The sequence below is a fragment of the Mustela nigripes genome, chromosome 9, assembly GCF_022355385.1.
Source record: "Mustela nigripes isolate SB6536 chromosome 9, MUSNIG.SB6536, whole genome shotgun sequence".
Taxonomy (NCBI): Eukaryota; Metazoa; Chordata; class Mammalia; order Carnivora; family Mustelidae; genus Mustela; species Mustela nigripes.
In genome coordinates this window covers 9,817,044-9,840,572 of record NC_081565.1, presented here as the reverse complement: position 1 = coordinate 9,840,572, position 23,529 = coordinate 9,817,044, and the positions used below count along the sequence as shown (strand labels likewise).

General features: G+C 38.0%; 1 protein-coding gene across 1 annotated transcript in view; it reads right to left on the bottom strand.

Annotated features, from left to right (window-relative positions):
- Nucleotides 1–23,529, bottom strand: part of SCAI (suppressor of cancer cell invasion) — a 143,146-nt gene that overhangs the window by 31,687 nt on the left and 87,930 nt on the right. The window contains exons 4-14 of the mRNA XM_059410824.1: nt 23,394–23,489; nt 22,747–22,833; nt 21,567–21,665; nt 14,064–14,160; nt 12,511–12,609; nt 12,232–12,384; nt 9,416–9,517; nt 9,053–9,154; nt 8,262–8,340; nt 6,520–6,619; nt 4,328–4,409 (exon numbers count right to left, since the gene is read on the bottom strand). Coding sequence (XP_059266807.1) covers nt 4,328–4,409; nt 6,520–6,619; nt 8,262–8,340; nt 9,053–9,154; nt 9,416–9,517; nt 12,232–12,384; nt 12,511–12,609; nt 14,064–14,160; nt 21,567–21,665; nt 22,747–22,833; nt 23,394–23,489 — 1,096 coding nt within the window. The remainder of the gene's footprint in view (nt 1–4,327; nt 4,410–6,519; nt 6,620–8,261; nt 8,341–9,052; nt 9,155–9,415; nt 9,518–12,231; nt 12,385–12,510; nt 12,610–14,063; nt 14,161–21,566; nt 21,666–22,746; nt 22,834–23,393; nt 23,490–23,529) is intronic.

Sequence of the window (23,529 nt, the reverse complement as noted above, 5' to 3'; positions counted from 1 at the left end):
GACAAATGCATAATTCATGTTTGTTGGCAGAGATCCAGTTCTGTCACAAATATTTAAATATTCAAAGGGTTTTCTTCTCCCAAAGAAAAGAAAGCAGAACTAAAAGAACTACAAGAACTAAAAGAACTAAAAGTCACTGCCCAGAATGACCGAGGGGTTTACCTTACTCCTACCATACATGTTACACATCTTGGCATTTCAATCACTGTCTTCCGAAATGACGCTTGGACTAGCATGCAAAACTCCTCTTTCGCTAAGTGTTGAGAGAGTTTGGGCTTTGAAATGAGAATGGCTGCTGGAATCAATTAGGCAAAATACTTAAACTCCATAGGCAAAGGTTCCTCATCTACAGAATAAAGATAATAGTGCATACCTTCATTTAATCATTCAACACATATTACCAAGAATATTTTAAGTGTAAGGCAGTGGAGACATAAAGATCCATGAATATATAAACATAAACACACATACAGACTTTAGCAAAAACAAAGCATAGTGCTGATAGTCAGATCCTCACATTCTAAGCTGAAGAACTGAACCTGCTCTGGTGAAAATGACAAGACCACGAAGAAAGACCTGAAGATACTGACATCAGAGATTACCCAGCTAAGTGGTCCAACTAGATCATCGCACCAAGCATCTCAGTGTGACAAGCTCTATGTACAACCTCAGAGATAACAATCATTGTGCTAGCTTCCTCTCTTAAATCTGAGCAAACAAACATTACGATACCCTGAGGAAAGTCTCTATCATGAAATATATAGACAAAACCAAAGAGAAACAAATCAACATAGAGGAAAAGATACCATGCAGGGAGAACTTTACAATGATCATTGATATTTTCAAAGGTTAGAGAAGGTATGTCAACCAAGATGATTATATATGTACATGCACATACGTCTTATAAACACACACAAATCTGTATCTTTATGAAAAAACATCCAAAAAACAAATGAGAAGTCTAACAGGTTAGAAGATAAAGGCAATGGAATTACCTAAAGAGCAAAAAGAGCAGGAGATGGAAAATAAAGGGCAAGACAATCGGAGTACTAGACTATAAGGTCCAATATAGGAGTGACAGATGGTTCCAAGGTCCCAAAAGATAGAAAAGAGAAAATGGGGAGAGGAAATCAATGGGACAACTCAAGAAAATAGATGGAGTTTCCATGTTGAAAGCACTCGTGATGTACATGCCAAGCTGCATGAATAAGCAAACCCAGACCAGGGCATCCTATTTAAGAAGTTGAAAACTTCTTAATGGAGTTTTCACCGGAGCTCAAACTGATGATCCTAGATGTTTCCAGAGTTTCCTAAGATTGAAAACAGGTCACATAAAAGAATCAAGAATGAGAACGCTTTTCTACCACTTAGGAAATCCTGCAAGCTAGAAAGCAATACAACAAACCCTTCCAAATTCTGAAGGGAAATAATTTCTGATCTAATCATTCAAGCATGAGGGTAAATTAAAGAAGAACTGAAGACACTCAAGACCTCAAATATTTTACCTCCTGTTTACCCGTCCTAGGAAGTAGCTTCTGGAGATGCTGCAACAAAATGAAAGCAAATGAAATGGGCGTCTAAGAGGAAGACAGACGGGGATTTGGGAAACAGAGAAGAGATGAAGACTTCCCAAGATAATAATGAAATGAGGTTTGGGATGAGGTCTCCGTGAAGGGCACCATTCAGAGGCTCTGGGAGTGGGGAATAATTCGGCACCAAGAGAAAAATTAAGAGACAGACATATCTGAAGACTCTGAAAGAAGTAGGCGACTGGTGTGCAGATTGGGGACTGAATCAATGCGACGTTCAGACAAAAACAAGGAACAACGTTACGTAATTGTTTGCTCCAGGGAAAGCAGGAAGTTGCACAGGAAAGAAAAAGTTTACTATACAGCTTGGATTTTAAACACATTTTCTAGTCATTATAATATAAGCACCAAATATTCAGTGAATCAAAATCATGTTAGAAGTCAAGGTAAAAGGTATAACTGTGAGCTGGGGATAGCAAGAGGAAAGAGCTGAATTTCTGTTCCAGATTGAGATAGTAAGACATAATGCCTAAAACTGAACAATCAAGAAATATCAATACGAGCATGTTATTTAGAAAAATGATGGCTAAACACCCGAATAATCAGCTACAAAGATGTAACTGGTGGCCTCTGGAAGAAGGCAAGTGAGGGCAGGCCTTTTTGGTAATATGTGTGGGAACTTGCTGACTGAGGGTCCCCACCTTGACCCACACTGGAATTGCAATGACACCCAAGATCCACCTCAGCTCAAGCGATGCAGGATCACACGAGCTGGGGCCCAAGGAGAGATAGTTTTGAGAAGGACCCGAATGTTTCTGATACATGGAAAGATTTGAGAACTACAGCTTTAAACTACATGCATAACTTACTTCCATAAAAATAAAGAATATTTAAATGAAGAGATATACATGAAATGTTGGTACTTATATAAAGAAACATGAGCAAACGTGTTCAGGAAACACAGCAAAATCGGCACTCGAGAAATAATACATCAGTCACAGAGTTCTTTCTCATTAGAAATGTGTAAAACGGTAATTTAAGACTTTTCACACATGCTCTGCGGGGGAGAAGTATATATCCGACACCTTCATGTATCAACACAGAGGATGCCTACTTGATTTAGAGGTACCGAACAGTACTAATTTTTAAGAAGACCAAATTTGTCTGTGCCGTGCTCTAATTTGCCTGGTGCATAAACAAGTCTGTTCTGGACAATTTAATTTTTGAAAGGAGTGATACTCCACGTGCCATTAAAAGCAAACAGAAGAACCTTCTATTAATGCACTGTTATCCTCGGTGTCAGAATATCGAAATTTTGAATTAAATCATGATATACTTTTAAGATAAATACATTTCCAATGATGCACAATGGTGTTTTTAAAAATCAGCATTCAGTACTCATTCTCTATCCAAACAGCACTTTGGAAAATAGCAGGGACGTACAATGAATGGTATTCTTGAGCCTATAAAAGGTGGTATCAAATATTATCCAATCAAGTTGAGAGAAATTAATAGATGGCTAAAATACTCAAAATGCATGCTAGATCCTATTCAGTAGTACACTTGACCTGGTATAGCAAGCGATTCTGTCACACCACTAAACTGTAGCAAATGATTCCTTCTTATCGACGAAGACACTGAATGCTTCCTCTGAATTCTGTGAAGATATAAAATGCCTGGACTCTTCTGGGTTTACAGGTTTAAATAAGTTAGCCAATCAAGCTTTTCTTTCCTTCAGCAGCTTCCTACCCTCTCAAAAAGATTAAAAGCAACAACACACACACGATTTACAAAAGTATACAGGTAATTTTCCTAAAATCAAAAGTTGTAATGTCAAACTTGACAGAACGGGTAGCAGGATATGTGCGAAAAATTTAGAGTGGGTTGGATGCCCTGGAAATTCAGATACTACCTCTAAAACACAAAAATTGGATGGCAACCATATGCTTGGGATCATCTCTTGGCTAGTAGACATGTATTTCCATTGTTCTCCTGAAATAAGTCTACTAATATTTGCTTCTCCGTCTAATTATATGAACACCCACAACAGAAATAGTTTTAATTGGCAGATCTGTGTTCCTAGCATATTTTTGAGCATATTGCCAACTAATGAAATATTCCAAACACATACAAAGATTCTGTTTTCATTTTTCCATAAATTATTGTAGTTTGAATTCTAACTGCACTACGGGCGGTTTTTACACAGTCATCGAAAAACCACTGCTTCAATAGCAAAATATAAAACAAAGTCTTTTCACTTTAAATCCCTGTTACTTATTTCAGCCTTCAGGGCCATCTTTTTTTACTTACTGTCACAAATTTTTTTAAAAAGTTAAGTGCATCTAAAACCATTTATGTTGATATTTGGACTGTAACAGTATAAAATGGGATTGAAATTCCATGTAAACTCCAGCAACTCGGCATATAAAAGGGGAAAAGTTTGAAAACTAGAAAATAAAATTTGCCTGTATCCTCCTACCTCTACAGAAGTAAATTACTCTGGGTTATATAACAAAAATAAACCTCCCACCAGAGATCTTGGAAATCTTGAATTTTTTTTTCCTGCAGGAGAATTTATTATTTTCCACTGAGTGTCCATTCATGCGTTTTCTTCTTGTCTCTATTCATAGCACCAGATCCTGACTAGCATGCACAACCTCAAAAGAAAAGAAACACTAAATACAAACTGCGTAAAATGTTTGAAGAATAACACAAAATAAAAAGGCTGGGGTTAAGACTGCTTACCTTGGGATAGTGCCACAAGGTCTAACACACACAATGCTGCACGTAGAACTCACCTTGTATGCGACACTGTTGGACGAATCCACTATAATAAACAGGGGCTTCCTCGTGAAAGGGTAGAGGTCTCCGGGATGAAGGCTAGGGAAACAGCAACGGTAACAACGATTAACTGTGCAGCTGCACCGGCCAAGTCTCAGAAATCTTACTCCTCAGTTTGGTCTGCTCCCATCTCTTTTTCAACACAGCTTAGAGCAAGAAACAAAGATTAATTTGGCAAAAGGCGAAACATGTCTATATCGACTGGAAGAGACAAGTTAGCAGTTTAGATGGAAAAATATTCAGAGAGAACAATTATTCAGGCACATTCAAGCTAAAGAGAAATCTACAGATTTAATGATGGACTAAACATAAAACATGAAAAGCTCACAAGTCAGCATGTAGGTGCTTGTTTAAAAAAAGTTCCTTCTGGGGCACCTGGATGGCTCAGTGGGTTAAAGCCTCTGCCTTCAGCTCAGGTCATGATCTCAGAGTCCTGGCATCGAGCCCTGCATCGGGCTCTCTGCTCAGCAGGGAGCCTGCTTCCCCCTTTCTCTCTGCCTGCCTCTCTGCCTACTAGTGATCTCTCTCTGTAAAATAAATAAATAAAATTTAAAAAAAAAAAAAAACTCCTTCTAAGAAAATGTTCTGAAATCATGATGTGCTAACACAATCAGATTTGTACTGCAGTGAGTCTTTTAAAAATCTTCATTTATTTTAAAGATTCTTAATACATCATGCTACAATTTAATATTACAGATACTAAGTAGAGGCTCCCCTTTCACTATCCATTATGATTCCTCTGGATATTTTGCACCAGGATCAGCTGGGGTGCTTGTTAAACATACAGATTCACTGGCCCACAGAAGACCCACTGTCCCCAAGGTCTGAAGTCCAATAACAAACATTTGAGAACCGCTACTAAACAAGGTCACAATTTTGGTGTGTATCCTCTTTCTCATGGCCTACCAGACAACATATGTATAAAATCTTAATATAAATGTGAATATAAATAAAATGGTGTGTCAATGAGCATCATTGTCGAACCTCAATGGGTTTCAAATATAAGTTTTTCAAATATAAATCATTTATGACCAAGGTCAATGACAGCACCAATGTATGACTTGGAGGACTGTTAGCTATTATACACATAATTTGAAACACCTCCCTTTCTGCCCTTCTTCCCTCATTCTTCAATATGAACAGTTAACATTTTTCTGTAAAGTGCGATTAGAAATGCAGTTTCCTACAAGTCCAGTCTCCTTTATAACCAGACGGCTATCCCTCACCTGGAGAGAGTCTGGAGCCAATACTGGCCCAAGTAATGAATGTGCAGTATTTAGAAAAACAGCAAACTTTCATGGATGAAATTTACTTGAAATGATACAACTAAGTTCATTTATACTATATCAAACCAAAAGAACCTTATTTTAAAAAGCTTGTATTGGGGGCGCCTGGGTGGCTCAGTGGGTTAAGCCTCTGCCTTCGGCTCAGGTCATGGTCCCAGGGTCCTGGGATCGAGCCCCACATCGGGCTCTCTGCTGAGCAGGGAGCCTGCTTCCCCCCCAACTCTCTCTGCCTGCCTCTCCGCCTACTTGTGATCTCTGTCTGTTAAATAAATTAAAGGAAAAAAAATTTTTTTTTAAAAAGCTTGTATTGGGGGCGCCTCGGTGGCTCAGTTGGTTAAGGGTCTGCCTTCAGCTCTGGTCATGATCCTGGAATCCTGGGATCCAGTCCCGAGACGGGTTCCCTGCTCAGCTGGGAGTCTGCATCTCCCTCTTCCTCGACCCCTCCCCCACTCAAGTTCTCTCTGGCTCACTCTCTCTCTCAAATAAACTTAAAAAAAAAAAAAAAAGCTTGTGTTAATGTTAACATGTATCATGTCCTGACATACTATTTATGTACATACTATTTATGCATACATTTACAGCTTCTTTCAACTTGAATGTAATTCTGCTCACTGACATATTCCCAATGACTGAACAGGACTTGACATATAATACTCAATGAAAATTTTAAAAATGAGTATCAGCCAAAAATTCTAATTTCCTAGGACACTCAGAGCCTGAAATATTGCTGGAACCCAAATAAGTGTTCTTAATAGTAGCCTGAGGGAGTATTTCCAGTACTAGAAAAAACTCCCCAATTTACTTAGTATTTTCTAAGACAGAACTATAATTTTTATAACGGGGAGAGACACCAGAATACATACCAGTGCATTTCCTTGTGGGACTGATTTCGTTTGTGGATGGCATCTCCATTTATAATATCTCGGTTACTATTAGTAAGTACCCCTCCAAAATCATAAGGACCTATAAAAACAAAGGGAAGAATCCTAGACTTCAGATGGAGAATGATACTGATCTGACGCTCATATGACTCTCTTACTGATACAAATGGAAGACAATTACAAAATATTTTAACCACTTTAAAATTTAACATTCTAGTTTAATGCAGTATTTAAATGATTTCAGCATGTTGCCTGTTTCAACATTTTAAAAAATCATTTAATCATTCCTCAGTTCTTCAAACAGAATAAAATGAGAAACAAGACAAGAATCTACTGCACCCCATTTTTCTGGATAGTAAAAGGGATGGAGATCTGGGATGTTCAAAATGATCTTTATATTTCAAGCAAAATTATCTCTCAAATTCAATCAAATTATCTAAGAAAGAAAGTTGCAGAATTAAGTCCTAAGAATTTCTTAAATGTAATTCTAAGTGAGCCACTAATTATAAAATTTAGGGAAAATTTTGAGGGGGACTTGAAAATTCTCATTGCAAAAACTTCATTTTTAGAAAAGAAATGCCAAATTTCAGTGTGTGAAAAACATCTGTTATTGTCTCTATTATGTCAGCACTGTACTTTCGGTTTTGAAGTTAGCCTTTCCTACTGGTCACATTGCTTAGTTGAACTCTTATCTAAATGGAACTGTTAACTGTGGGATGTTAGGAATCATCTCTCTCAAAGGGCCATTTAGTTAGTACCTATTATACTTTGAAAAAGTTAAATAAGATCAGTATGTCAAAATGGGGGCGCAGATTCAACAGTACATGTTTAAAAACAAGGAAATAATTATTTAAAAATAAAATTACTAACTTCATTACCAAAAAATTTAAAGCAATTTATGATCGTGTCACTTTTAACACTGTTACGTTTTATTCCTTAAGAATCACTGCAATGAAAAGACTCTGAGATTCATTTTGCTTCTTTTTCATTTTAACACTTTAAGAGGACCTATAAGTCATGCAAGGAAGATGGCAGGGACATGCACTGTATAAAGGAATGCAAATTTCAACAAACAGATGAAGAGGAAAATGTTAAGAACTTTAAGAAAAAAAATTTTTTTTTGTCCAAAGACTTAATTTCCTAATTTATATCCATGTTACTCATCTATTCTGCTCAATTTCTTATATTCTGTACTCATATATTCTGGATAGTTTTGATTCTGAAACAGCATCCCAATATTCTTCAGGTTGAATCCATAAAAACCAAAAAAAGGACAGAAAACAAAATCATGACAAGGACTTGAACTTTCACAGTTACAAGAGTGCATTAATTTCTACCAAGACTTTTAGCCACAATGAAGCCGCTGACCAGATTCCCCTTTGCCCTAAAGGCCCAGAAAAACTCAGTGATGTGAAGCAGAACAGGAGGCTTGGTTATTCCATATATATTTAAATATATATGTGCCTTTGGCAAACTTGATAATGAGGCATGCATTTAGTATACGAATTTGCTGGTGATCTGTTGACTTCAAAGTATAATATTGCAACTTAAATAAAGCAGACAGGGGTATCTACAAGACTGCCAATTCAACAAAGGGACCAGGTTTCAAATATGGAAGCCTCTCTGGAAAGCTTGGGATGGTCTGTGGGCTATGGGCCATCGTCTTGTAGAAAATAAAGAGAATTCAAGCCCTGCTCACAACAGGGAGCATTCCTTTATTGTACCTTCACTATCAGCACGACCTGTGGGGAAGACGCCAGTGGCTGACAGGTAAATCAGAAGCACACTATTGGCGGGCAGCTCCTGCAATTAAAGAAAATCACATACACCAAACAACAAACGGTTTCATTGAACATCCTGACCCCTCATTGAACCCCTCATCAAGTTAAAGGGGCAATAAGAACCTAATTCAAAGTAATGCCATCTTCTCCAGGAGTTCAACCACTCTTGCAGGTTCCAACTCATAACTGCTCAGGCAACAAAGAATCATTACAAATCTATAATCTATTATTATTGCCCAAAGTCTTGAATTCATTCTCTGCTTTGAAAACCTTGTCATTTAGAGAATGGTCTCTGCAAACCTTGAAATGGAGAAGTAAGGATCCTGGCCATAGGTCTAAAAGACCAACTCCTGCCCATGGCTTTCTCTGCATAAGCGCTGGCAGGAATCCCCTACTTCTCACAGTTCTTTCAGACCTTCAGATGGCCACAGTGCTCCCCAGAGCTCCCTGAACACACAACATGCCTGTGCAATCTGACCATTATGCCCAAAGTACTTTAGTAATAAAACCTGGAGAAAGGAGAATGATGATTAGTCAGTTAACGGTTAAGGAAGAGTCAAAACATCATAAGCAATTTCTGTTCCAAATAAATGTGATCAGATATTCTGAATGCAGTTTTTAATTTCTTATTTCATCAAAATTCTTGACTCAAAGATTCAAAGGAAAGAGTGACTCTCAGATTCTACTCAGGGCACACTTTTCTCATATAGCAAAGAGTATTGGATCATATATACCTTAAAAGATGCTGCTAAGAATGTGTATAGTTGACTGAAGGTTGGTTTGTAGAGCAGATACTTGTGGGGGTTTTCTCGTCTGGTAGGCTTATCAGCCGATTCCTATATTTACACACAGAAAACAAGACACATACGAACTGTATTTGACTGATGAATTATCAATGTCTTTTTTTATGATCCTCTTCATCAAATAGCTTTTATTTTTTATTTTTTACTCCACGTTACTATTATTGTGCTTATCTCTCCTGTATCTCAAGAGAATTCTCTATTTACATGCACAGCATTTGTTGAGTTAACAGCATTCCCTAAGGAGCAGAGGCAGAAACAGTGTTACCAAGATTGCAAATGTAGAGAGAAGATCACCTGCATTCCTGGTTTATTCATCTGGGAGGCTAAGTTCATTGGCTCCCTTTCCAGGGCTTGTAACATCCGGAACATGTCCACAGTTAGTTCACTAAACTTAACCTGCAAGGAAAACAAACCTGACCATGAATGCAACATAGACCCAGAAGCCTCCGACCACATAGTACCCCAGACATTCATGCGTAATTGATGACATCGGGTAATTTTATTCCCCAGTGTATTACTATAAAACATTTCCAAAAACAGAAAACTAAACGAATTGTACAGTAATACCCAGAGCGCATCATCTAGATCCTATACCATTAACATTTTGTTTATTTGCGTTACCACGTATCTCTCCATTTATTTATATTTCTGCCAATCCATCAACTTCCTCAGGTATTTTCAGAAACATGAAAAGCAGTCATCTAAATAAAAAGACCTACATTAGGTCCTTCAAAACATGCTAACTTTTGGCAAAACAGACTGTTAGAAAATGGCTATGGCCCATATTTCAAAACCTCGTCAATACATTTTGGCTCTATATGATGTTTAAGGGTACAGCCCTCTCTGTTTTGAATAAAACTTCTATAGAACTTCAGGGAGGCAATGTGTTGTTTAAAAAAAAAATTTTTTTTTAAATCATGCCAAGTGTACTCTTTCATCCCTACCACCTATATCACCCGTCCGCCCACCTATCTCTCCTCGGGTAACCATCAGTTTTTCTCTACAGTTAACAGTGTGTTTCTTGGTTTGTCTGTCTCTCTTTTCCCTCTGCTCATTTGTTACTTAAATTCTACATATAAGTGAAATCCTATGGTATTTGTCCTCCTCTGACCTACTTTGCTTAGCATTATACTCTCTAGCTCTACCCATGTTGTTGCAAATGGCAAGATTTCATTGTTTTTAAGGCTGACTAATATTCCATTATACAGACACACAGAGAGAGAGAGAGAACCTCTTCTTTATCCATTCATCTATCAATGCACACTTGGGCCGCTTCCACAGTTTGGCTAGAAATAATCCTACAGCAAACATAGGGGTGCATGTATCCCTCAGAATATGTGTTTTTGTATTTTTGAGATAAATACCCAGTAGGGCAATTACTAGATCATAGGGTAGTTCTGTATTTTTAACTTTTTGAGGAACCTCCACACTGTTTTCCACAGTGGCTGTACCAGTTTGCATTCCCACCAACAGTGCAAGAGGGTTCCTTTTCCTCCACATCCTTCCCAACATTTGTTGATTCTTGAATTTTTTTAATTTAGCCATTCTGACTGATGTGAAGGGAGGAATACCCCATTTTGGTTTTGATTTACATTTCCTGGATGATGAGTGATGTTGAGCACCCTTTCACGTGTCTGTTGGCCATCTGTATGTCTCTACTGGAGACACTGTTAATGTCTTCTGACCATAAGCAAGCAATTTTAAAATTTAAATTAAATTTGCAAATTAATTGCTTTTTTAAAAAAGATTTTATTTATTTATTTGTCAGAGACAGAGAGCACAAGCAGGGGGAACAGGAGGCAGAGCAGGCAGAGAGAGAAGCAGACTTCCTGCTGAGCAGGGAACCTGATACGGGACTCGATCCTCGGACCCCGGGATCATGACTTGAGCTGAAGGCGGCCGCTTAACCAACTGAGCCACCCAAGCATCCTGCAAATTAATAGCTTTTAAAGCCAAAATTGGAGAAATACTAGAAAAAGTTACCAATAACAAAAATGAAAGGTGTGCAGGAAGGATGCAATATTTAAACTTGTGTAAATAATGCATACAGAAAAAGGTATTCACGGGACCCATTTCTGATATCCCATAATTTCCAGTAAATTTACATTTCTAGTACATTAAATCCTTACCATCATGGAACTATTCTGTCATGAAAAAATATTTTATATTGGCTGTGATGAATATACTTAAAAATAATTCTTCCTCCCTTTGCCTGACTGTAAAAGTAATATAGGGATTTAGAAAGTTATAAAGAAGAAAATAGGGGTGCCTGGGAGGCTCAGTTGGTTAAACATCTGACTCTTGGTTTCAGGCCACGTTGTGATTTCAGGGTCGTGGGCTTGAGCCCTGTGTGGGGGCTCTGCACTCTGTGGGGAGGAGTCTGCTGGAGATCCTCTCTCTCCTCTCCCTCTGCCCCTCCTGCTTGCTCACACATACTATACTCTCTCTCTCAAAATAAATGAATAAATCTTTAAAAAATTTTTAAATAAACTTAAGCTTTAAAACAGCAGAAAATAAATCACCTATCATTCTGTTACGCAGAGATAAACCTTTTAGGATATTGGTAAATTTCCTCCTAGTCTTTTTGCCTGTACATACATGCATACAGACATTTTAACATACATGAAATAATTCTGTTTACACAGCTCTATTCCAACTTTATTTTCACTTACCATATCATGAGTGTATCTATCTCTGCAATGAAAAATCCTAAACCTGCAAATGTCTGTAATACAGTCCATACGGACATGGCATAATTGAATTAACCATTTTCTCACAAATGGATTTAGGATATTTACAAGGAAAGTCATTGTGTAATAAAAATCTATAATTCTTTAATAATAGGAAAGCATTATTTTTCGAAGTGAATTTTTTTTTTTTTTTAAGATTTTTTTATTTATTTATTCGACAGAGAGAAATCACAAGTAGGCAGAGAGGCAGGCAGAGAGAGAGAGGAGGAAGCAGACTCCCTGCTGAGCAGAGAGCCCGATGCGGGACTCGATCCCAGGACCCTGAGATCATGACCTGAGCCGAAGGCAGCGGCTTAACCCACTGAGCCACCCAGGCGCCCCGAAGTGAATTTTTAGTATAATTCCTTCACCATTCTTTACCTGGTTATTGCAATTACCAATAATGAGTGCGTCAGCCAGAGACAACTGTCCCACAATCATGCCCTGTTCCAGCAACGGGGCTCCTGTTTCAGCGAGGCGATTAGATGTGATAACAATGGTATTGTCATCATTCAGTACCATCACAGGGTCCGCCTGGAGAAAAAAAGTAGTAAGTAGTTGATGGACAAGACACAATGTCAGTACATATTGTGTGATATATACACACAATAAAAATGCATATTATCCGTGATTACACAATCATCCTTGTCAAAAGCTGACCTCAATGAAAGCTGCTACTTCTTGAAGCACCAGGTTCCACTCCACTTGATCTTCTGTATTAAAGCGGTGAGTATAGTCTTCAATTTCATCTGATAATTCCTAATTTTAAAATATCACAAAGAAAAATGATTATAGGAAAAATACACATAAAAATAGGTTGCTATATTATACCATATTCTTTACAGAAATTGATATAGTTAAGAAGCTTGATTATTATCAACATATAGTCCCATCTATAGCCAAAAAGTCCCAATATAATAGTCCCAATTATAGCCAAAAACAACGAATACTGCTTTATTTTGCTTTAAGACTCCAGAATAATACATTCTAGTAAGATCTTCATAGAGATAGAGAGTAACTCATATTTAATCAATGCTACATCAGCACTTAATTTATTTAAAAGAAGATTCTTAGAGATAAAACCCCCAATTTTTAATATTTGGAAAAAAATGAAGACCGTCTAGATGATTTTCATTGGATTTATATCATAGTGTGTTTTGGGAAGAGTCTTATTAGCAACTAGAGATGGAAGAAGACAGAAGGACCTGGCAAAACTAACATGTTCTGGGGCGCCTGGGTGGCTCAATGGGTTATGCGTCTGCCTTTGATTCAGGTCATGACCTTCAGTTCCTGGGATCAAGCCCTGCATGGGGACGCGGGGGTTCCTGCTCAGGTCCCCATCCCTTCGCCCCTTCCCCTACTTGTACTCTTTCTCTCTCTCGTTCAAATAAAACACACACACACACACACACACACACACACACACACCACAAAAAACTAGCATGTTCTAGTTGAGTACCAAATATTAGGAAGCACACCACTGGAAGGACTGACTGAATACAGAGTGCAACCAGAATGGGGTATGCAGTAACTACAGATAGGGAGTGAATTCCGGGTACGGTTACCTCCTAATTACCTCAGCTAATGAAGGGGAGTGAGGCAGACAGAGCAAAAGGATGGGAGACCCAAACTCATTCAAAATACCTTTGTAAAACAGTATATGCTTACTCTTGACCTAACCTTTCAATTATTTTCTCTTAAACCAAGTATTTTACCTTTGGTTTGCATTTCTTGACCATCCATTGATGGGTAGTGAAATGTGAAACATGCTTAAGGGACAAAAGCAAGGAATTAAGAGAAATGTCTCAGGCTAGTGTGTATCAGAAATATGACAGAGCAGGAAAATCCTTTTAGCACTGCCCTTGTCCAAAGCTACTATGCTTTGAATGCTGTAATGTTTTACATATATTAAAATTATTTTTTACCCTGAGTCTATTTTTTTTTTTAAGATTTATTTATTTATTTGACAGAGAGAGATTACAAGTAGGCAGAGAGACAGGCAGAGAGAGAGAGAGGAGAAAGCAGGCTCCCTGCTGAGCAGAGAGCCCGATGCAGGACTCGATCCCAGGACCCTGAGATCATGACCTGAGCCGAAGGAAGCGGCTTAACCCACTGAGCCACCCAGGCGCCCTACCCTGAGTCTATTTTTGAGAAACAAAATTATCCATACACAATTACAGCCTAGGATTTTAACAATTTTAAAGCACACTCACCTTCACCAAATCCTTCACAACATCCATTTTGTTGAGCAGAAGACAAACTACAATAAACCTTGCATAGTATCGTAGCTTCTTAACGACCAACTCAGGTCTACGGCAAAGAGGAAGTTAACTCATTAGACTCAAAAAAGAAAACATGCTCTTTGATTTTTCCAGCTCTCTGGCAGCTTTTAAACTCTTCAGATATTATTTTGCACAGTTACAACTATTTCGGCACATACCCTCTAGTCGTATGTAAACACGTTTCTTACTCGTAGACTCATTACGTTTATTCACATATTCATACATTGAACAAATACCCAAGGGGGGCCTTAGATGCCTCAGGCACTCTGCTAGAAGAATGATTAAAACAAACAACTACAGACCCAGCCCCCTCTTCACAAATCTCAGAGACAGGAAGTTACCTATAACATAGTGGACACAGATAAACACAATGACAGAATACATACAACAACAGGAGGACTAAAGGATACTATCTGAGCCCATAGAGGAGGGTTCCTAGCGAGAGTGATGTTGTGGTAGAAGACACACAATTCCAGGAAGAACATTTTTTGTTTTGAAATCTTATTTTCTGGTATTAATGTAATCAAACCCAGTTTTCTTATGCTTACTGCTTGTATGCCATATCTTCTTGTATCTTCGCCTTTCAAGTACCTGTGTCTTTTCATGTTAACTGGTATATTGTAGACCACATTTAGTTAGCTTTTTTTATCCAGACAATCTCTGCCTCACAGACTCAGGAAGTTGGACCGTTTACATTTTATCTGTTACTTTGGCTGGGTTTGCATCTCCCACTGGGCTGTCTGTTTTCTATTTGCCCGTCCTGTATTTGTTTTCTAGTGCTCCTTTCTTGCTTTCTTTCCAGTTCATCACATATATTTTAGTGCTCTATTTTATGTCGTCTGTCAATTTCCTACTTAAACACCTCTTTCCTTACTTTAGTGGTTGCTACAAGTAAATGATCAAAGGCTATTGACCATCAATATTGTACCTCTTCACACTTGACCCTTTATACTCATCCCTTATCAATTCAAACTCGGTATTTCCGATTTCCACAGCCGCCGTTACAATTGTAATAATCTTACAACAGCATATTTTGTATATGCTGGACACTTTCCATGATAAAATTTGTAAAAATTCCTCTTTGACCCATGAGGTATTTAGAAAGGTGTCTACTAATTGATATATTTATTGATTTTTTTAAAATTATGTTGTCATTCTTAATTTTTAATGGCACTGGACCATGGTTAGACATCCTACACTTGAAAATCATTGAAACGTGTTTTATGTCAGGTTTAAGTCAATTTCACAAAAGTTTCATTTAAGCTTGAAAATTATGTGCATTTGCACATTGTTGGCAATTTTAAGCACATTAGAACAAGTTTTTAATTATGTTATTCAAACCTCAGTTTTTTGTTTTCTTGATAAATGATTAAATATAGTATATGAAAAATCTTCTTGTATACTGATTGGATCATTTATCAATTTCTTCCATAAAATATGCCACTTTTTGCTTTACTCTAATATTACATTATTGGGCATATACAAGTTTGGAATTTTTTTTTTTTAGTTGTTCCTTGTACCAGTATGAAGTAAACCTCTATCTTTAATAATGCTCCCTGCCTTGGGACGCCTGGGTGGCTCAGTTGGTTGAGCAGCTGCCTTTGGCTCAGGTCATGATCCTAGGGTCCTGGGATCGAGTCCCACATCGGGCTCCTTGCTCAGCAAGGGAGCCTGCTTCTCACTCTGCCTCTGCCTGACTCTTTGTCTGCCTGTGCTCTCTCGCGCTCTCTCTCCCTCTATCTCTGGCAAATAAATAAATAAATAAAAATCTTTATTAAAAAAAAAAAAAAATAATGCTCCCTGCCTTAAATATAGTGGCATTTCTTCCCTCGGCTATCTATTTTATCTTTTCCTGTACCTTGTATCTTTGGAGGATCTCTTATAAACACTATATTATTGGATTTTCCTTTAAAAGGCATACTGATAATCTCTGACTTTTATTAGGAAGTTTAGATCACTTTCATTTACTATGATTACCAATGTACTTGTATTTATTTCTACTTTAGATTTTTGTGCTAATTATATTTTAGTGTGTATTCCTTTCCTACATTTGTTGTAAAGATCATACATCATAATTTTAGTTTTCACTTTCCTCCCCTCTACCTGTTTTGAAGTTACACATTTTCTTTATGTTCTTAAAATATTTTTGTTAATTTTTTTATCTTTTGAATTTTTTAAAAAAGATTATTTATTTGACAGAGAGAGAGATCACAAGTAGGCAGAGAGCTAGGCAGAGAGAGAGAGCGGGGGAAGCAGGCTCGATGCAGGGCTCGATCCCAGGGCCCTGAGATCATGACCTGAGCTGAAGGCAGAGGCTTTAACCCACTGAGCCTCCCAGGTGCCCCTATTTTTGTTAATATTTTAATAAGCAAACTTTACTGACTCTAAGCTTCTTCTGGACGATAAATGGATGTTATTGGTATGGTTTAGTTCTTTACTTTCTTCTTTCATGTTCTTGTTTTGTCCAGAATTTGGCCCCACTTTATCTCAATAACCTCAATTAGCCATTAATACAATGACCACTGTCTTATGAAGTCCGTGGTGTTTTAGGAAACAAAGGGCTAACTTTTTTCTTACCAATCCTTGTAAATCCCCTCTTCCTTCGAGTTTCAATTTTCCTCTTTCTGAAGAAATCCAGAATCGTTCTCTTACATCACCAGAACTAACCACCCTCCTACAAGGGTGTCCCAGCACTGGTCACAGGGTGAATGACCTGAAGATTTCCCTTACTTTCTTGACAGCTAAACTGTCCATTTAAAAGGATGGCTGAGGGACGCCTGGGTGGCTCAGTGGGTTAAGCATCTGCCTTCAGTTCAGGTCATGATCCTGGGGCCCTGGGATCGAGCCCCATGGGGGGGCTCCCTGGTCAGTGGGAAGCCTGCTTCTCCCTATTCTCCCTGCTCATGCTCTAGCTCACTATCTCTGTCTTTCTCATAAATAAATAAATAAATAAATAAATAAATAAATAAATAAAACCTTTAAAAAGAAAAAAAAAAAAAGACAGTTGATCTGTTTATCCAGCATCTCTAGGTTATTTTGGATACAGTTGTTTTTTATTGTTTAGCCTATCACATTATCAAAGTGGAATTCAAACAGGAGGAAAATCTGCAGGAGGAAGATGTTCATTCATAGCTGAACTATTAATAAGAAAATTTCTTTAATTTTTTGATAAAAATAAAACAGGTTCTGTGGATTTGTATCATATCACACAATTATGTAACACTGATTACACAAACACTTATTGAACCAGGCATTGGCAAATTTTTGCAAATGGCCAGACAGTAAATGTTTTAGGCTTCGTAGGCACATACGGTGCTCATAGTGTATCTACCCTTTCTTTTTTTTCACTGCACTTCAAAAATGTAAAAAGGATCCTAAGCTACCAGACAGTTCCCAAACAGCCGTGCCATCCCTGTATTACATGAACACACAGCAGTAGATGGATGTGTTCTGTTGTGGAAACCACTGTGTTGAACTGAGCAGAGGTCAGGTAAATAAGTCAGGGCTATCCATTCATACACACGAGAGGTTACCCCTGTCAGGCCCCAAAACCTCAACAACCCACAGCCCCACTGTCTGAAAACACATCAAACTGCAGAAGGAAAATATCCCGTGAACCACGGTAGGAAGGTCCACTTCAAGTCCTCCCTACACACACCACTACTAGAAGGTGCCACGGTCCTCAAGATTCGATTCACAGTTCCCATGATGGAAAGAGTCCATTATGTCACCCCCACAGCTGACATCACGATTCTCCTGACAAAGTTCTTCTGGTACTCCAGAGCTGTAGCTTTGTCCAGACTGCCAGACCCACTGCTTCTAACTGACTCAGCCCACTGACTCTATACATCTGCCCAAGAAACAGTCTTCCCAGGTGGCTGACTGCCACATGGCCCCAACCTCTGGGTACTCAGAAACTTCATCCTCTCCATATTGAACTCTGACCAGGTCAGCCTCAGCCATTTGCAAAGCCAGAGTCAGTGGCTCCCAGGGCAAATGATTATGCAGTAATATCTCCCCTACTAAACACAATAATGATGGAATGAGACATTTTCAGAGTTGTGTATGTGTTGCTCTTGGTGATCACTGGAATGTACCATTCCTTCTGGCTCTAACACAGTCCTTAGGTACTGAGACAATGCAGAGAGAATTTGCCCCTTTGAGGAGAGATTTTTGCTTTTAAAGGAACTGCGAAATTGTGCAATACTCTCTTACTTAGTTTTAATCAACCAGCTGTTCGCTTTATTTTTTTATTTAAATTCAATTTAGTTAACATATACTGTATTATTAACTTCAGGGGTAGAATTTAGTGATTCATGAGTTGCATGCAACACCAGTGCTCCTTGTATCAAGTGTCTTCCTAATACCCAGCAACCCTTAGTTTATTTCCTAGACTTAAGAGTCTCTTATGGTTTGCCTCCCTCTCAGTTTTCATCTTACTTTATTAATACAATAGAATATAATCCAGTCATCAAAAAAAGAACGAAATCTTGCCATTTGCAAAGACATGGATGGAACTAGAGGGTTATTATGCTAAACCAGCTATTCATTTTAGTACCTAATAGCAAGTTACCTTGGCTGTCTTCCTACCCTGTATGAACTGAGAAACAACCTACCAACAATCATCCTTTCTAAGGTACAGGGAACAAGGTCAAGATTTTAATTTAGTGGCCTCAGGCAAGAGATTTGTCATACTGGTTATAAATAATCCTACCTCAAATAAATAAATAAATAAATAATCCTACCTCTGTTCATCTGCCTTGCTCTAGGAGGCAGCACAGGAAAATCATTCATATGGGGTATTTGCTATTAAGATAGAAAAGGATTTTAATAAAGGAAACTGTTGGTTTTAAGCCAAAGGGCCCAAGGCCAATTTCCCTTTGAGTGAATTAGAAAATGCAGAAGAGTGAATTATACAAGGTATTTCATTATTGCTTAAAATGGTTCTTTCCTTGGGGCATCTGGGTGGCTCAGTTGGTTAAATGTCTGCCTTTGGCTCAGGTCCTGATCTCCAGGTCCTGGGATCCAGCCCTGCACAGGGTTCCTGCTCATCAGGGAGCCTGCTCCTCCTTCTCCCTCTGCCCCTCCCCCTGCTCCTGCTGTCCCTCTCTCTCAAATGAATAAATAAAAATCTTTCTTAAAAAAAAAGTTCTTCCCTTATATGTCTTTTCATACTGAAAAGATATTCATTACATAGCCCCTTTGCATATTTTTAGAAATAAAATTTATCTCACCATGAATTCAAATTGTACAATATGAACACAAAAATTGGGGGGGGTTGTGTTCTGAGGAAATATATCTGTAGTGAGAATAGGTGAGGTAAGCCATGAGAAAATCTGAAGGAGATGTAGGTAACTGATGGAACTTTTGATGGAAGAATGAAGCACACTGATGACTTCAGGGAAAACAGAATCTGCCTGCCTTCCTTGTATCAAGCAAACTCCTTTGCACAAGCCTGAACAAGATCTGCTAGGGAATGAAGGGGATTTACAGGAGTGGTGCTTTCCAAAAAATACTGCTGTTTAGCCAGAAAGCTTATGATAGCCAACCATAAAGGGTTCTCTAGAAAAATATGTCAAAATTATGTTCTTGTCTGCTGGTAAGAGAATATAATTTTTTCACTATATAACAACTGTGAGCTCTGCTGTCGGCAGTAGAGAGAACATTCAGATCTTCTATGCTTGAGTTTTCCCTCCCAACAATTCCTGGAATACTAGTAACAGAGATTCTCCAGCAGAACCCTGATTCTTTCAGCAATTATGTCTTCCCCTGGAATTAATAATATCACAGTCTACCCGTACCCCAAATATGTCTGTAACTTCATAAGAAGATAATCCTCTGAAAGGAAGAGAGAACACCTGTAAACCTTCTTCTTTTCTTTTCTCTTCTCCCACCCAAGCATCTATACCACTGCCAAATACAAGACACGTGGCTCAACAGATGACAGTTGGGAATGAATAAATTCTGCATGATTTTTTTTTTCTTACAGTGGAGCTACACCACCGTAACATATCCAGTTTATATAAGACAATGTAAACAGCTTTAGTGGCCTTTTCTTTAGCCCCACCCACAGCTGTCAGCAGGCTTCTGAATGTATATGAATTTAAATTATACAGGATAACAAGAACAAAGGCTATCCCTAAGCCTCACTTTGGAATTGTTTCATTTCTATGAAACTTTGTGGGTCTCTCCAATCTCTCATTAAGAAATAATCAACCCCTCCTTCATGCTCTGATTTCTCCCAGGTACTAGGACATTTGTTGTTACATCTATGACATTTATTGCTTTTAGGTAACATAGGTCTGTATGCTTAAGAAAGCCTAATATAGCTAGTGTCCAAAATTTGTAAAGAACTTAGCAAACTCAACACCCAAAGAACAAATAATCCAATCAAGAAATGGGCAGAAGACATGAAGAGACATTTCTGCAAAGAAGATATCCAGATGGCCAACAGACAAATGAAAAAGTGCTCCACCTCACTCAGCATCAGGGAAATACAAATCAAAACCACAATGAGATATCACCTCACACCAGTCAGAATGGCTAAAATTAACAAGTCAGGAAATGACAGATGCTGGAGGATGCGGAGAAAGGGAAACCCTCCTACACTGCTGGTGGGAATGCAAGCTGGTGCAACCACTCTGGAAAGCAGCATGGAGGTTCCTCAAAATGTTGAAAATAGAACTACCCTATGACCCAGCAGTTGCACTACTGGGTATTTACCCTAAAGATACAAACGTAGTGATCCGAAGGGGCAGGTGCACCCGAATGTTTAGCAGCAATGTCCACAATAGCCAAACTATGGAAAGAACCTAGATGTCCATCAATAGATGAATGGATAAAGAAGATGTGGTATATATACACAACAGAATACTATGCAGTCATCAAAAGAAATGAAATCTTGCCATTTGCGACAATGTGGATGGAACTAAAGGGTATCATGCTTAGCAAAATAAGTCAATCAGAGAAAGACAACTATCATATGATCTCCCTGATATGATGAAGTGGAGATGCAACATGGGGGGTTAAGGGGGTAGGAGAAGAATAAATGAAACAAGATGGGATTGGGAGAAAGACAAACCATAAGTGACTCTTAATCTCACAAAACAAACTGAGGGTTGCTAGGGGAGGGGGGTTGGAAAAGGGAGGTGGGGTTATGGACATTTGGGAGGGTTTGTGCTATGGTGAGTGCTGTGAAGTGTGTAAACCTGGCGATTCACAGACCTGCACCCCTGGGGATTAAAATATATTATATGTTCATAAAAATTTAAAAACTAAAAAAAAAAAAAGGCCTAATATATTGTAAGGTGCTCAGTAAAGTCCATTTAAATTAATAAAAGTTATAAACAAATGTGTGCTTCTTTGCATAATTTCCATACAGGCTAAAAATTCTGAGTGTTTTATCTCCTCTCTAAAAACATAGTAGGTGCATACCTGTCCTCTTTATTGACTTGAGAATAATATGATCTCTGTCTGATTGCAGAATAGAAGGAGAAAGCTTCATTCAGATAGCTGGTCTCAGATGTGCGTAGGCTATGAGGAAAAAAAAATCCTTAAATTTGACAGTGTCTCAAAATCTTCATGACGAATACTTGTTTTATTCTTCTTCTATTCCTCTACAGGAGGGGACGGGAAGGACTATCCTAAATTTGCAATCAGCAACGCAATAATCTTAATACCCTTACAATGGGTAAAAATAACGATAAGGTAAAAAAAATATATATATATATACCTCCCCACTGCTCCCAAGCCTTTTTTGATGGCAATCCAAAGTACACATTATTCTCATTCTTTAAAAGGATTCTCCAAACAGCATTCCACCCAGTTACATCTTTCCACCAGACCTTTCACGGCCTTCCCCAAATCCATACAGAGTCACTTGTCCTTTGGCTCATTTCTTCAGTTTCTCATAGGACTCAGAAATGGACTAATCCGTATTAATCTTCAGAGGATGCTGATGAATCATGTTCTCTGTTTAACATTTCTAGTTTTACAAGAGACTTCTTAAGAAAATATTCTACCTGAAAGAGTGATTTTAATGGGGGAATGTTGGATGGCATGCCAAGAGACAGGAAGAGGAAGAAATTCCATATGGTCCAAGCTTTTTATGGTATACCCGATACTCAACGAGATTTAGATTCCGAAAAGGAATTATCTTCTTTCCTTGACTCATCATTAAGGATCTCATCTCATCAGTGAGATTTATCTGCTTCATGTAGCCTTTTAGATACATCCTACAAATATGAGTTTTAAAGTATTCCCCCAAAACCACTCATTCAAACATATAGTTATGATATGATCAAGATTTAAGTGAAGCCATTAAGAATTATAAATTCATTTCATATTTACGATTTATCTAAAACCAAGATCACGAGCATTTAAGTTATAAATGAGTCTGCCCAAATGAACTGTTAGGAAGGCAAGCCTTTGAAGCAAATAATGTTACTTAAGTTATGGAAGATCATTTCATAATACTGTTTTCATCACTACGATCTGGGGTTCATTTGTAATGCCTTAGTTTTCCCTCCTGCCAAGTAAGTATATTATGCATACTTCTGCATGCTGTGTTTAAATCAGGACAATGCTTTATTTTTTCCATATGTAATTCACTTACTAATAATGGTAGTATAGCTGCCCAATCTTAGAAGCAATTTCCCCTATTTGCCACCGCTTCAAGCCATACCGATTATCCAAGACTTGTCTGTTTTACATAGGAGATAAGAAAATAGAAATAAGAGACTATAAATTCCAAAAATAACCAAATCTGTAAATTTAATAGGATAAAATACCACCCAATTCAGCATGAAATTCTGAATTCATAAATTCAAATTCATGAATTTTTCATGAGATTTCAACATCATTCAACTAAATTCAAAAAGCATGTATTAAATGTCTACCTAAAGTATGCTGAAATATGAAAAGAAACTTCTTTGAGCTATGCTCACGAAAATTAAAAGCAACAACCTCCCCCCAATACAGCTTTGACCAAATAAACAACACCTATTTTAGAATGAAACCATGCATCAAGCCTACCTATGTTAATCTGAACCATTTCAGATAAAACACTCTTTAAAGGTCAGATGAGAACATTACATTTTAAAAACTTACATAAATAGGAAAAAAATCTATTTTCCTTTGTGTCATGAAGATGAACTATATTAAAATGCACCACGAGATAAAGCGTACTGAGGTAGTAAAGGTCAAAACTGGAACTAACATAAACTGGCCCTTCACTCTCCTGTAACTGTAAAATTCCTTTACCGATGCTGCTGCTGGAACTTCCAGAGTTTGGTGTAAACATCGAAAGTTCTTCCAAAATAGGACTGCCACTGCTTCTGCCCATATTGTGGCAAATCTCTGTAATGACAAACAAACACGTATTATTTTTAAAACTCCT